The sequence below is a fragment of the Mustela erminea genome, chromosome 3, assembly GCF_009829155.1.
Source record: "Mustela erminea isolate mMusErm1 chromosome 3, mMusErm1.Pri, whole genome shotgun sequence".
In the NCBI taxonomy this organism is placed as follows: Eukaryota; Metazoa; Chordata; class Mammalia; order Carnivora; family Mustelidae; genus Mustela; species Mustela erminea.
Window position 1 is genome coordinate 163,785,082 of NC_045616.1, and position 13,350 is coordinate 163,798,431.

The 13,350-nt window shown below is 66.6% G+C and overlaps 2 protein-coding genes and 1 pseudogene across 4 annotated transcripts; 2 read left to right on the forward strand and 1 right to left on the reverse strand.

The window, feature by feature from the left end:
* Positions 1 to 992, reverse strand: LOC116587127 (annotated as a pseudogene).
* On the forward strand, positions 517 to 9,160 carry LOC116587128. 3 transcript variants are annotated; one of them, XM_032337847.1, is made up of 3 exons: positions 517 to 3,322; positions 4,454 to 4,498; positions 5,654 to 9,160. In XM_032337847.1, the coding sequence occupies exon 1, from the start codon at positions 1,633 to 1,635 to the stop codon at positions 2,560 to 2,562; it is 930 nt and encodes a 309-aa protein (XP_032193738.1). In that variant the 5' UTR covers positions 517 to 1,632; the 3' UTR covers positions 2,563 to 3,322; positions 4,454 to 4,498; positions 5,654 to 9,160. The 3 variants fall into 3 exon arrangements, with proteins under 3 accessions (XP_032193738.1, XP_032193736.1, XP_032193735.1); XM_032337845.1 differs by having other exon boundaries at positions 517 to 2,710; positions 3,220 to 3,322; positions 4,454 to 9,160; XM_032337844.1 differs by having other exon boundaries at positions 4,454 to 9,160.
* Positions 9,161 to 9,611: 451 nt separating this feature from the next.
* Positions 9,612 to 12,764, forward strand: LOC116587280. Its single transcript, XM_032337952.1, is given in 6 exon segments — positions 9,612 to 9,701; positions 11,060 to 11,141; positions 11,301 to 11,884; positions 11,886 to 12,032; positions 12,035 to 12,286; positions 12,288 to 12,764. Coding segments are annotated over 6 exon segments (1,347 nt in total). The 3' UTR covers positions 12,480 to 12,764.
* Positions 12,765 to 13,350: the final 586 nt, after the last annotated feature.

Genomic DNA, 13,350 nt, shown 5'->3' on the forward strand with positions numbered 1-13,350 from the left:
TCAGGGCAGGAGACGGCTCCTCTGGCTTTTCTTTGCAGTTTTTTTTTTTTCCTTGCAGTTTTTTTTTTTTCCCCCCTACAGGGACCTCCCCTACCCCGAGGGAGGGGCAGGGGTGAAGGTGAGATCAGGAACAGAAGCCAAGAGGTCCTAGTCTGCCCCCCCCTCAAAACGCCGTGGCCGCTGATGGGTGGGTGGGGTCCCGTGGCTGGGAGACGTGCCTGCTCCGGGGCACTTGGTGGGTGGTCTCCAGCGGCCCCGCCTGCCGCAGGGCGTCTGTCCCAAGGGAGGGCCCCAGCCAGTGTGGTGGCCTTGTGGATCTCCGTTCCTTTGGCATTTGGGGGTAGGTGTTCGCGGTTCTTGTGTTGGTTCCACGGAGAAACACGCTGTGGCCCACGGGAGCTGGGTCCTGTGACCTCCGAGGCCTGAGTCCTGAGATCCGGGAGCTCTGGGGTGCGTGGGAGCAGCCGGGACGCCGCAGCTCAAGCTGAGACAGTCGGTCCCTCCTCGGCCTTTTTGTTCCTTTTGGGCCGGGTTGGGGGTTGGGGCGGTCAGGTGGAGCCTGTGCGCTGGGAAGGCTGCCGGGTCAGAAATACCCGCCCAGACGCCAGCCCAAACTCTGGTGCTCCCAGGCAGAAGGTGTGGGGAGGGTCTTGGTGTCCAGTGGGGACTGTCACTCGCCATGTGTTGAGTGTCTCCGGTGGTCCCGAGTCGTGGTTCTGGACCAATGGCACTGAGGTTCCTGGGAGTTAGGGACGCCGGTCACAGTCTGGCCATGACCCCAGGTCTTGGGGATGAGGTGTGCTGCGGGGACTGGCCTGTCCACGGTGCTCCTCCCTGGGCAGCGGCCCGCCCCTCCAGGTCCTGTCCTCCTGCCCCAGCGCGGGCACTGCCAACATCTGAGGAAGCCACAGGAAGCAAGAGGCTTCCTTCCCAGCTGCCCCACTGGGGCAGCGCCGCCCCCCCGCCAGGCTGACCTGGACACCGTCCTGCATCTAGGGTCACCCCGGGCGGTCCCTCTGCCTTCCCCAGGTGCCCGCCCCTACCCTCCTCTTGTGCTCTGAGACCCCTTCTTCCTAAAACCACGGCTCTTCCCAGAACCTCTGGCTGAAACCCCCACCCAGCGCCCCACACCCCTTCCTGACACTCCAGGCCCGCGTCCACCCGCCCCCTGCCCACAGCCCCCTTGGGACCCTCAGCCTGTGCCCAGCACTGCGGGACGGGGGCACCCATGTTCCCGAACCCCCTGGGACGGGGCAGGCGAGACACCCTGACGCCCCGCCCGCACGCTTGAGCAGCGCCTGCACCTCCCACCTCCCCTGGATCCCTGGGCCCATCCTCCCCGTCCTAACCTCGGGGCCCTAATCTGGGGACCCTTCCCACGGCAGCCCACGCAGGTGCCAGAGGGGGCTCGGCTCGGAGCGCGGCTTCTTGCAGGCACGCGCTCTGGGGCCCTCTGGGCTCCCCCTGTGTCTGGGACCGAGGACAAGACGTGTGGCCTCGAAGCTCACAGGCCGGGCCCGGGGGCAGACGGAACGAGGTTCCGGCAGCAGGGGTGAGGCTGGCTGCTGCCGCGGGCATGCATCTCCGCAAGTGAGGAGACGTGTGGGTGCGGGACAGGAAGGAGGAAACAGGATGGGCCCCAGGGGCGGGGGACGGTGTGGGGGTGTCTCGGGGGGGCAGCGTGGGGTGAGGGGTGTGGAGGCCCTGGGGAAGACAGCAGATACTCAGAAATCCCGGGGACTTCTGGAAGAGCCCGGCGCAGGATGTCAGGAGGAGGGGCCCGCGGCAGGTGCCACCCCAGCCTCGCAGCCGGGGTCTCGTGATGTGAAGCGCCGTCTACCTGTCGGCCTCGGTGTGCGCGGCCCCAGATGTGCCGCCCAGTGTCCCATTGCCATGAGCCCAGTTTGGGGCGTGGGTGTTGGGTGTTGGGGCTTCTTGTCTGCTTCTGCAGCACAGCGGGGGGAACGCTCACCCCTCAGTAGGGAGTGTGCAAGTGCCTGTGTGAGTGCGGAGGGTCGACACCCGTGGGGCGGCCTCCTCTGCACAGCTGGGCCACCCGCGGCGGCACAGGGGACCGGACACCTCGGACAGCCTGTCGGGGCACAGGCACGACACAGCACAGAACGCATTTGCATAAGCCTGGGGCAGGGGGCTCGTGCGTCAGCTCTTCCTCACAAGGGCTCCAGAAGTGTCCACACAGACCCGCCCATTGCCGGCCGTAGATGTGACCCCTGGAACAGGGAAGCAGCCACTGCCCGTGCCCCGGGGCTCCCTGCGGGTCCCCGCCGGTCTGCTGCCCCTCTCCTCCGCCCCAGAGCAAATCCCGGTCTCCCAAAGGGGAGCTTTACCGAGGCTGTGCCCAAGCTTCTCCACGTCCATGTCTGTGTCCCTCAAGATGAGAAGACTGCATGCTGTCACATCTGTGTCCCTGAAGATGCCAGGGGCATCCCACGGGCCCTCAGCCCCGCTCTGCTGCCTCCCACCAGGTTTCCTGACAGCTCCCTGCCCCACGGGGCCACCCTCCTTCCGTCCATCAGGGTGTGGGGGCCGCGTGGCCTCTGAACTCACCGGGGCCCAGCTCCTCTGACCTCATAATGAATAAATCACAGGGAGCCCTTGCCACCCTGAGCACCCCAGCACGCGGCGCGTCTGAGCAGGGCCCCTCCACGCTGCCGCAGCCTCGTCTGAATCCGACAAACGCGGACACTGGGTGTTTTCCAGAACACATATGTCCTCGTGTCCCTCTGGACCCACGTCTGTGTGGAGCACAGAAGGGAACGGGGTGGAGGTGGCCCTTCCCCTGGCAGCTGCGGCCGCGCGGGGTGGGTGGTGGTGGACCATGGGCCCGCTCGTCCTCCCCGACCAGCGCTGCCCGCAGGTCCCGCACTGCCTCGTGCTCCAGCCCCATGGGCCGGCGGGGCAGCGCCTTGAGTGGCCAGTGGCCTTCCCTGCTCTTCTGCCAGGACTGCTTGTGGCCCTGGGGCTGTGGCGGAGGCTGGGGTGGGGGGGCGGCCGTCCCAGGGGGCCCGGAGTGGGGCAGCTGGCGGGAAGTAGCCGGAGCTTCTCTGCTGGGTACCCCCGGCAGCCATGCTGAGCTTCTGGGGGCCCTGAGGAGCGGCTTCTCCTGCCCCTTCAGCCAGGGCTGAACGTCCAGGGCCCCGGCAGTGCGCGGTGTGGCCGGCGGGTGGTTGGCCAACACCTGCGACCTGCGCTGCCGAGCAGGGTGTGTGTCAGACTCCTACCAGCAGGATCTCCCCTCGGGGCGTGCAGCCTTGACCAGGTGCTCCTGCTTGCCCTGCTGGCGGGTCCCTGCAGAGATGGGGTGCGGGTCCCTGCAGAGATGGGGTGCCATGAGACCTGCAGAGATGGGGTGCAGGTCCCTGCAGAGATGGGGTGCGGGTCCCTGCAGAGCTGGGGTGCGGGTCCCTGCAGAGATGGGGTGCGGGTCCCTGCAGAGATGGGGTGCCGCGAGACCTGCAGAGATGGGGTGCGGGTCCCTGCAGAGATGGGGTGCCGCGAGACCGGCAGAGATGGGGTGCGGGTCCCTGCAGAGATGGGGTGCGGGTCCCTGCAGAGTTGGGGTGCGGGTCCCTGCAGAGATGGGGTGCGGGTCCCTGCAGAGACGGGGTGCCATGAGACCTGCAGAGATGGGGTGCGGGTCCCTGCAGAGATGGGGTGCGGGTCCCTGCAGAGATGGGGTGCCATGAGACCTGCAGAGATGGGGTGCGGGTCCCTGCAGAGATGGGGTGCGGGTCCCTGCAGAGATGGGGTGCCATGAGACCTGCAGAGCTGGGGTGCGGGTCCCTGCAGAGCTGGGGTGCGGGTCCCTGCAGAGATGGGGTGCGGGTCCCTGCAGAGATGGGGTGCCGCGAGACCTGCAGAGTTGGGGTGCCGCGAGACCTGCAGAGATGGGGTGCGGGTCCCTGCAGAGATGGGGTGCTGCGAGACCTGCAGAGATGGGGTGCGGGTCCCTGCAGAGATGGGGTGCGGGTCCCTGTAGAGATGGGGTGCGGGTCCCTGCAGAGTTGGGGTGCGGGTCCCTGCAGAGATGGGGTACGGGTCCCTGCAGAGATGGGGTGCCGCGAGACCTGCAGAGATGGGGTGCGGGTCCCTGCAGAGATGGGGTGCCGCGAGACCTGCAGAGATGGGGTGCGGGTCCCTGCAGAGTTGGGGTGCGGGTCCCTGCAGAGATGGGTGCGGGTCCCTGCAGAGTTGGGGTGCGGGTCCCTGCAGAGATGGGGTGCGGGTCCCTGCAGAGTTGGGGTGCGGGTCCCTGCAGAGATGGGGTACGGGTCCCTGCAGAGACGAGGTGCCGCGAGACCTGCAGAGATGAGGACCAGGCGTTTCTCTGCAGAGTTGGGGTGCGGGTCCCTGCAGAGATGGGGTGCGGGTCCCTGCAGAGTTGGGGTGCGGGTCCCTGCAGAGATGGGGTGCGGGTCCCTGCAGAGATGAGGTGCCGCAAGACCTGCGCAGCTCCCGACATGTCACCTCAAGGCAGGTACGACCCCCACACCTGGACAGGGTTCATTGCTGGACCCGAGGACCCACAGACAGGGCTCCAGCTCCCGACGGCCTCAGACCCGGGGCCGGTCTCCAGCACCTACCAGGCCGAACTTAGACGTGCAGTTCTCGACTCCGGCCAGGTCGGGTAGTGATTTCTCCCCTCCGCGTTCTCGTCTGCGCAGCAGGGCCCTGCTCGCAGCAGGGCTGGGGTCGGCGCCCGGCCTCCTGTGTGTCGCACGGGGATGGGGGCATGAGTTCTCGCTGCCGCCTGAGGCCAGAGCGGGCACTCGGAGCGGAAGGGACACCTGCAGTGGGCGGTCTCAGGGTCCTGGGCGGGGACCTTAGCCAGCACCCACTGCCCCAGAGGGAACAGGAGGAAGGCACAGGATGGCACAGCCTCCAGCCGGCCCCGGGCAAAACCCAGCACCGCCATCAGGGGTGCCCTGCCAGGGTCAGGAGAGCTGCAGCGTTACTGCCTGCGGCAGGGAGAGGGCCAGCGCGAGTGGGGCTGCCCAGTCACCGTGACACGCCCAGGGTACCAGAGCGTGGCGATGGAGGGTCTCGGGGCCAGTCCGCCACTGCCCTTCGAACCTTGCCCGCCTCTCAGACACCGAAGACACGCAGCTCCAGCCAGAGAGGTCCCGAGGTGGTGCCCTCACCCCGGTGGCCGGCCGTGCCCGACCCCTCGGCCAGCAGCCCGATCTCTGTGCCCAGGTGCCCAGCTTGGGGCTCTGTCGTGAGGGCACAGCCCTGAGGCCTTGCAGGCAGCAAGTGGTGGGCGGGGCTGCTCCCACCGAGGACAAGCCTGAGGACGGAGCCGGACCCCAGCCCCTCGCATGACGTGTGCGCACGGCCTCCTGTCGGGCCCCCGGGCTCCTCTGGGAGCTCCGCTTCCAGCCTGCAGCAAGGGGCTCCCGGTCTGAAAGAGGGACCAGGCGTTTCCGCCACTCACCCACCCCTGACCACACGGACATCCCGCCCTTGGGAGATGGGGCGCGGACCGGTAACCAGAGGCTCGGGGAGTGCCCACCACCCTATGGGCTCAGGGTCGCCCATAGGTGGTGGGCACAGGGTGTGCGGGTGGGGCTGCCAGGGTGTCTGAGCAGGGGAGCCCCTCACCCTGGCCTGCGGCGACTCCTTCCTCCTACAGGAAGACTCAGGGCTGACGGTCAGCTTCACACGGAGGGTCTCGGTGCTGCCACAGGAGCGGTTCACAGGGGCACCGACGGCCTGGTGCATGGCGTCCAGCAGGCTGGACAGGTCCTGAGGACGGCCATGACGTCACTGGCAGGCGGCCCTCCGCGGCCTCCGGCCGACTGCCCCCACACACACCCGTCTCCGCGACCTTTCCTCCCCCTGAGCCCAGCTGTGTGCGTGCCGCAGGCCTCCCGGGCACAGCCGGGCTGTTACTGGGATCCCGTCTCGGGACGCTTAAATTGGACACTAAATCTGTGTTCAGAGCCCTCAGCTGTCAGTGGTCATGTGCTGCACAGGCCGGCAGGGGACAGTGTGCTGGTGCCCTACGGCCTCCCCGCCCACCCCGGGGAATCCATCCTAAGCCAGAGGCCTGGAGGGGTCTGTCAGAAGCATGGACAGTAGCTCCTGGAACCGCCTGCCTCCCGGGAGAGGCCCCGGCCTGTCCTTCCCTCCAGAGACGGGGCAGTAGGGGCCGCCCATAGGTGGTGGGCACGTCACTCCCTGGTGGCCTGGCCACTGTGATTGAAGCTGTAGAGCATGAATGTCCACTCCTGCTGGCTGTCCTCCACCACAGGGATGTCACACTGCAGCGCCTATGGGGACACGGAGGTGGGCGGGGTCACCCTGGGGTCCAGGGCCTTTCTGCCCCCCACCCCGGAAGACCAGTCCCTCCCCCAGCTCCAGGCGGGTTTCTGTATCCTTATTATGCTTGGGAAGCACCTCACCTTCTCTGGTGTCATGGTGCCCAGTTTTGACTGAATCCACAGTGACACACCCGCCCCCGCCGCCCGCGGCCTCCCCAGGGCCGGATGGAGCGAAGCCTACGTTGATGCTGAGGTGCTTTTCGTCCACCTCTCGTGGGCCCTCCCGGCTTGCTCTCTCTCCATCGAGCCGAAGATCTGCCCTGCACCTCCGCGGGTCTCAGCCTTCCCAGCGGGGAGTGCCGCGGGAGGGGGGAGGGTTGGGAAGGATCCCTCCCGGGCCCAGATGGGGACGCGGGCAGCAGGTGCAGTAGGTGGGGCCGGAAAGCCACAGAGGCCTCGCCAGCCTCTGACCCCCTCCACCGAGGCCTGACCCGAGAGCCCACCTTTCAGAGCCATGGGCATGGCAGTCTCCGCCGGGCTAGCCAGGAGCAGGCGTGGGGGCCAGGTGTGCCATCCCCGCGCGGGCACACAGAGTGAGAAGGTCCCCAGCAGGCCAGTCCCAGGCTGAGGGGCCCCTGCGAGGGCGACTGCCTCTTCTGGCTCGCCCTCCCCACCCACACGGTCCAGTTTCCCCTGGACGCCAGGACCCAGGGGCATGTCCGTGTGGTGCATGTCCACTGGGTAGCACCGCATGCCCAAGCTCTGGGGATGGGTGGATGGCCAGTGCCCTTTTATTCTCTGGGACAGGAGCCCAGGCCTGTCCCAGCTCAGCAGGTGCTGACGAGGGCTCACCACCACCCCCCCCTCCAGCCGCTTATGGCACCTCCTACGACAACAGGGGCAGGGGCTGGGGGGCGCCTGCCAGGCAGAAGCCCCTTGGTCTCCTCAGCCCATCTCAAGACCAGCTCCAGAAAGATGGGCTCCCTGCCCACGCGGAGGGCAGTTTAGGGAGGGCGGCTGCAGAGTGAAGGTTCACAGTGAAGGTTCAGTCCCCGGACCGCACAGACGCGGACGACGTGGAGAAGGAAGTGGCAACCGTGTGATCAGGGAGGCCCCCTTGGATCAAAGGGTCCCCCGTGGCATGGACGCTGGCCACCCCAGGAAGCAGAGCCCTTCCCAGGGTGGCTGTCGGGTGGCTGGGTGCCCAGGGCTGCCCAGATGTCTCTGGCTCTGAGCCGGCAGAGGGAGGAAGGGGAAGCCACGTCTGCATGCGGACACGGGCCCCTTGGCCTCGCGGCGGGAGTCCTCGGGAACCTACGGCTGTACCATTTCTGCTGATGGGCCACTGGGCCCCCATGTCTCCGGGGCCGCAGACTCCGGCCTGGGGTCCAAGTTGGCGAGGAACCCAGGGACACCCCCCAAGAAGGGCACCCGACCCCCCTGGATGTGCGGGCTGCCCCGGCAGTAACAGGGGTGGAGTGGGCCTCCGTCTACCACAGCTTGGTTAGGGTCCTAGCAAGGGGTGGTGGAAGGTCCCCGACGGACCCATTGCCACCCCCAGGCCATGGGCGGGGACGGGACGGGACCCTGCTCCCATCCGCAAATGGGCCTGAGGTCAGCGCCTCAGCGGTGGGGGAGGGACCCCACTCCAGCTCTCCTCCTGGTGCCCAGGCAGACGAGGGTGAGAAGCCTTCCCACGGGGCACTCCGGGTGACAACCCGCTGGCCAGGGCACATCGGGTGTGGGCAGCTTGGGGGCCGCTGTCCGCCACCGAGCAGCCTCGTCCCTGGTCCCTCACAGTGTGGCCAAAGCATCTGGAGCCCCCAGGGGTGGCCTGGCAGCTTCCTCACACTGGTCCAGGCCCGTGGGGAACCACAAGCGCCAGCCTGAGGTGCCAGGCTCCGCAAGTTCTGTGTGGGTTCTGGGTCCCCAGCCCCTGCCGCACTCCCCGGTCACCCGGTAAGAGGTCCGATGCCGCCAGCCAGGCCCTTCCAGCACCCTCCCGCCCGCACCGTCGTGGGTGGCCTGTGTCTACCAGCAGGAGAAGGGACACAGGCCGTCTTCGAAGCTGGAATACGTCAGGTGTCACGCTTCTGCAGTGTCTGCGTTCTGCGCTCGAGGCCCAACAAAGAACAAAGCAAAAATCATGAAAAAACTTGGAACGTTCACCCACATGTACAGGCTTCAGCGGGAGGTGCTGAAGAGAGACTTGAAATGCACCGAAAATACTTGGGCCCAGGGAAACAGAGACCCCCTTCACCCTGGGTCCCCACTGGCCCTGGTTTGGGGAGGACCAGCCCAGACGGCCCCCTCCACATGCAGAAAGGGGTCTCCGGGGAGGGCAGCCCAGAGGGACATCCGCAGGCTGAGGGGCAAGTGTACAGCAGGCGCGTCTGGCCGCCAGGGAGGAGCCTGCCCAGGGCTGACAGGCCGCGGGCAGCATCCGTGTGCCTGAAGTGTAGGGTCTCGGCAGGACCGCCAATCCCGCAGGATGAGCTCTGGCTGCATTGCTGAGGAGTCCAGGAGCGTGTGGGGCCCTTGTGCCACTCCAGGGTGTCCCGGGGTCCGAGAAGCCCAGCCTGGCCTCACCTGCGGCAGGGGGCTGAGCTCCCGCCCCAGTGGACGTGAGGACAGATGCTGCCGCTTCCCCAAACCTGGTTTGGGGTTAACCTTTTTCTGTAGGACAGAGCAAGCCATGAGGCCGAGGCCCCGCCTCTGTGACGAGCGAGGGGCGTGGGGCTTCCCAGGACGCTGGCCTCCCCCGGGGAAGGATTGGGCACCGGACGGTTATGTCCACAGAGCGTGAGGACAACAGAAATCATGTCACAAAGGGTGGTTGGCTGAGGCCCCACCAGACTTCCCCTCGGGACCCAGCTGGGTGGACAGGAACCTGCCCGCTGGAAGGTCCCCGGGGCTCCGACCACCCTGAGCTGGAAGGTCCCCGGGGCTCCGACCACCCTGCTGCACGCATCCCCCAGGGCCCCTGCCAGGCTAAGAGTCTGCGTGCTCAGAGCTGGCAGGATTCTAGAGGCTTCTGCCACGACCCAGGCCTCCGCTCATCCTGCTACAATCCCGGAAGTCAAGAGGACAGCAGGACCTGTGCCCCGTGGACAGGACGGACCCAGGGCGCACAGCGACTCTGCAGAAGGCACTAACGTCCCCCATGAGGCCGCCAGAGCCCCGAGGCTGCCTCCACGGCTGCACCGGAGCCCACAGTGGGTGAGGGTCATGGGATCCAGAGGCCGGAGCACAGACCCTCGGCTGATCTCCTGCTGACGCCCAGGAAAGCTCTCTCCCAGACTCCGCTCCTGCCTCTCGCTGCCAACCATGCATCGTCCAGCACCGCTGGCCACCGGGGACAGGATCAGTGCCTACCCTGACGTGTCACTTGCCCGGCTCGTCCCTTACAAGTCACAGGTGGGTGCTGTGGCCTCGGCCACGCATCCCCCCTGGTGCCATCCCAGTCCCTCTCACCCCGCAGAGCCTCTCAGAGGAGGCCCCAGAGGCCGCCGTCCACATCGGCTGAGACTCCGCACTGAGCTCGGTACAAACCTGAGGTCCTCGTCTTCCCTACAAGCGGCACCCGGCCTGGAGGGGCCCGGATTGCCCCGGCGACCCTGCCAGATGCTCTCACAGCCGCCCGTGGGTGCACAGGTGCTGGGAGTTTGGGAGGGAACGCTCAGCTCTGGGTCTGCCCTGAGAAGCCGGAAGGTCCAGCTGCACGTTCCTGTGGACCCCACGCCACACCCCCTGCCCCTTGGAGAACCCCCACACCCCCAGAACTGTGGCAATGCTGGCCATCCAGGGGACCAGCCCTATTTAAGGCCACGTGGGCGTGGGGGTGATGGGGTCACTGAAAGGAGCGCAATCTGTGACACCAGCCGCCCCCCACCCGGAGAGAGTGAGCCTTTCAAACTTGTGCGTCCTGCACCTGTGGTTTTAGGAAACAAACTCCTGGGTTCTGAGAGCGGTCTGTTTTCCTTGGAAACCCATTTCCTGGACTCCTGGGAAGCCCCGAGGGCACAGCCAAGTGGCACGGGCCAAGACCCCTTCCTTCTCAGCCCGTGAAAGCATCTGGATCGAAGCCCGCTCTCCGCAGACCAACACTGGACCGGTCTGTTGTAACGCAAGGCCCCATGGTGAGAGTGTCCTGAGCGCGAGATGGTTCCCAGAGACTCTAAGGGACTCCCCGGAGAGTCAGTCGGCTTTCCCTGGGGCAAATGTTTACTCCTGCCCCGAAAACCTGCTCTGTGGGACCCAAGGACATTCCGTCCTGTCCCCACGGAGAGCTGGGCTGCAGGCGTGGGGGGAGCCCCTGCCATCCCTGGGGAGCCGCTCTTGCCCACTGCTGCTCTGGGAGCTGCCCCTCCTTTTGCATTAAAAATTGCCGAGTGGCCCACTCAGGGGGGTCCGCGGCTCCCTCACGACCTAGAGCTCCTGGGACCCCTAGGAACTAGAATGTAAGGGGCAGGCCTGGGACAGGAGGTGGGCTGGGGGTGGGGCAGAGAGTCCAGGCAGGGGTGGAGGGAGGGAGAGATGGGGGAGGGGAGGAGAAGGTGGGGGCAGGGCAGGGAGGGGAAGACCCGGGTGGGGGAGGGGAGGGGAGGAGGGAGGGACCCTCCTGGGGGGGCAGGGGGCTCAGGTGGGGAGCCGGGGAGCAACCCCGGGCACATGGTTGCTGGCCATTTTCCGGAGCCAAGTGCTCTTGACTTAACAGCCACTGGGGCCTCCGGGAACCTCAGGGCGGGTGGCCCTGTAGCACAGATGCTGCCTAGAAGCTGCCCTTGGCCAGTGTCCCCGGGAAGTCGGAGGAGCGCCTAGCCACGGCTGTGCCGCTGCTGCCCGGCACTCCGTCAGGTCAGCCCTCCCTGTCGGGGCTTCCCACAGCCCGGCAGGCTTTCTGACCTCCAGGCATGTAGCCGAACCTTGCTGCCCTGACATAAGAGGTACAGCTGGTGGCTGTGTGGCTGCCTGGCGTGGCTGGGCGGCAAGGAGCCACGACAACGGCCTGACCAGCCTCGGAGCTCCCAGAAGCAAAGGGCTGCTGTGTGGGGAGCAGAGGACAAGCTCTGCTGGGGCTCGTCTTGCCGGCAGCGGCAGCCCTGGGAGCCAGGTGCAGGGTGCTGGGAGCTGGGAGCTGGGAGCTGGGTGGAGGTAGCTGGGGGCCGGGAGCCGGGTGGAAGCCACGGCAGGGAGCCGCCTGTAGGAGATGGTGGAGTAACAGGGCAAGTGAGGGCCTGTGGGTCTTAGAGAGGAGGCCGAGGCTGCAGAGGAGAGGCCCAGAGTGGGGGGCCCCCAGGCGGCCACCAAGCAGGCTTGTCCTGCAGGTGGCCAAGGCCGCTTTGGGGCAGTTTGGGGAGTGCCTGGGCTCCTGCTTGGGTTGTCAGGGTGCAGGACATGGGGTGGGGTTGATGTGGGGTGACAGGTGGGGATTTGGGGTCAGCAGGCAGAACTCGACCTCATGGGGAAGGGCAAAGAGCAAGGCCGGGGTCCCCCAGAGGAGTGAGCACAAGCGCCAGGGGCCAGCAGGGTCAAGGTCAAGAGCGCAGGGCAGGGGCTGGGCAGGAGGTGGACTGCAGGAAAGAGACGGGAGCCCCACCCACAGGACGGACAGGGGCCCCTGCTTCCAAGGCGCTTCCAGTGAGAAGAAGCCCAGCCCCCACCAGCCAGGCACCCAAGGCCGTTTCCAAAGCCATCGGATGGGAGGCTAGGGTGCCTCTGCCGCATGTGTGGACGGAGGAAGGACAAAGGACACGGGGCCGGCTCCTTGCGAGGTCTGTTTGGACAAGGAACCCGGGAGACGGAGGCGGGCGGGCGGGGGTGGGGGGCTGCCGCTATGGGATGGAGTCTGGCTCGAAGGAACCGCCAGGGCTGCCGGGAAGCCTGTGGCTCTGTTTTCGCGGCTGGACAGTTTCAGACGTGCTGAAGCGGCAGCCGCTCAAGGTCCCGACACCCGTGCGCTCGGCCCCGAGGACCCCCGGGCTCCGCAAGCGGCCATCCGGCCCCGAGACCCCGAGACCGTGGAGGCGGGCGGCAGGCTTGCCCGGCGGGTGCAGATGCCTTCCGGCTCTTTCTTGCAGAATTACCAGGCTGCAGGCTCCTAGAGGGGCCTTTCCGGGTTCCGTCCATCAGTACTTCTCCGTTAGGGCTGTTTCATCAGACTGTGTAATCACCCAGTTTGGAATTTATGTCTAGAAACGCAGTAATTTGGGGATCAAAGGGTCTCTTGAAATAAACATGTCCGTCTGTCCACACACCAGAGCTCTGCTAGAACTTACTTCCCGAATGAGGCCGGGCGACAGAAAGGACCCTGCCCCGCCCCACCGCCTCACCCTCGGTGGGATTCTCCATGCTTCGGCTTGTTTTATTAAGGAAAGATACGGGCGTGTTACAAACCCCACTTACCCTGGTCCACGGAGGTTAGCAGCCCCCGCTCCACCCCCAGAACACCCTGACCCCCGAGAGAGTCCCCAAGGACCCCACACGTGGACCTTGCTGGGGGTGGCTGCCCAGCGTGCGCCGGGAATGGCCAAAAACCTGCAACACGGGGGTCGGGAGCGCCCACCCGGGACACCTGTGGGAGACAGCCCGGCGGCCCTCCCACGAGCGCCGTACGGAGTTAGTGCGTGCGCTCCCCGAGACATCAGGGACGATGTCCTCAGCAGCCGCTGGTGAGAAGCCGGCACAGACACCCGGGGGCCAGGACCCCCACACACCTGGAGACAGGTGCTCGTGGTGCCGACCCTGCCCACCCCGCTGGGGTCCTCTCACCTTGCTGGCCACGGAGGGCCCAGAACACAAACAAAGGCCTGGGCCGTTGCCCCCCAGCCCCGCTGACTCCCCCGCTGACCCTCCCCCCGCCCCGCCCCCGCCCTGTGCAGACAAGGTCTAACCAGCAGGCGTCAGGTGCAGACCCAGAATCCAGCCCCCCACTCCGAATCTCCCCCTGGACGTCTCTTTCCTCTCGTTCCTATCAGATGTATCTGTTTCCGCTGATAAAGAACCCATGAGTTTTAAGTCCGTTTGTTGGGGTTTTTTGCTTGTCCTCATTCAGAAGGCTCTGCGC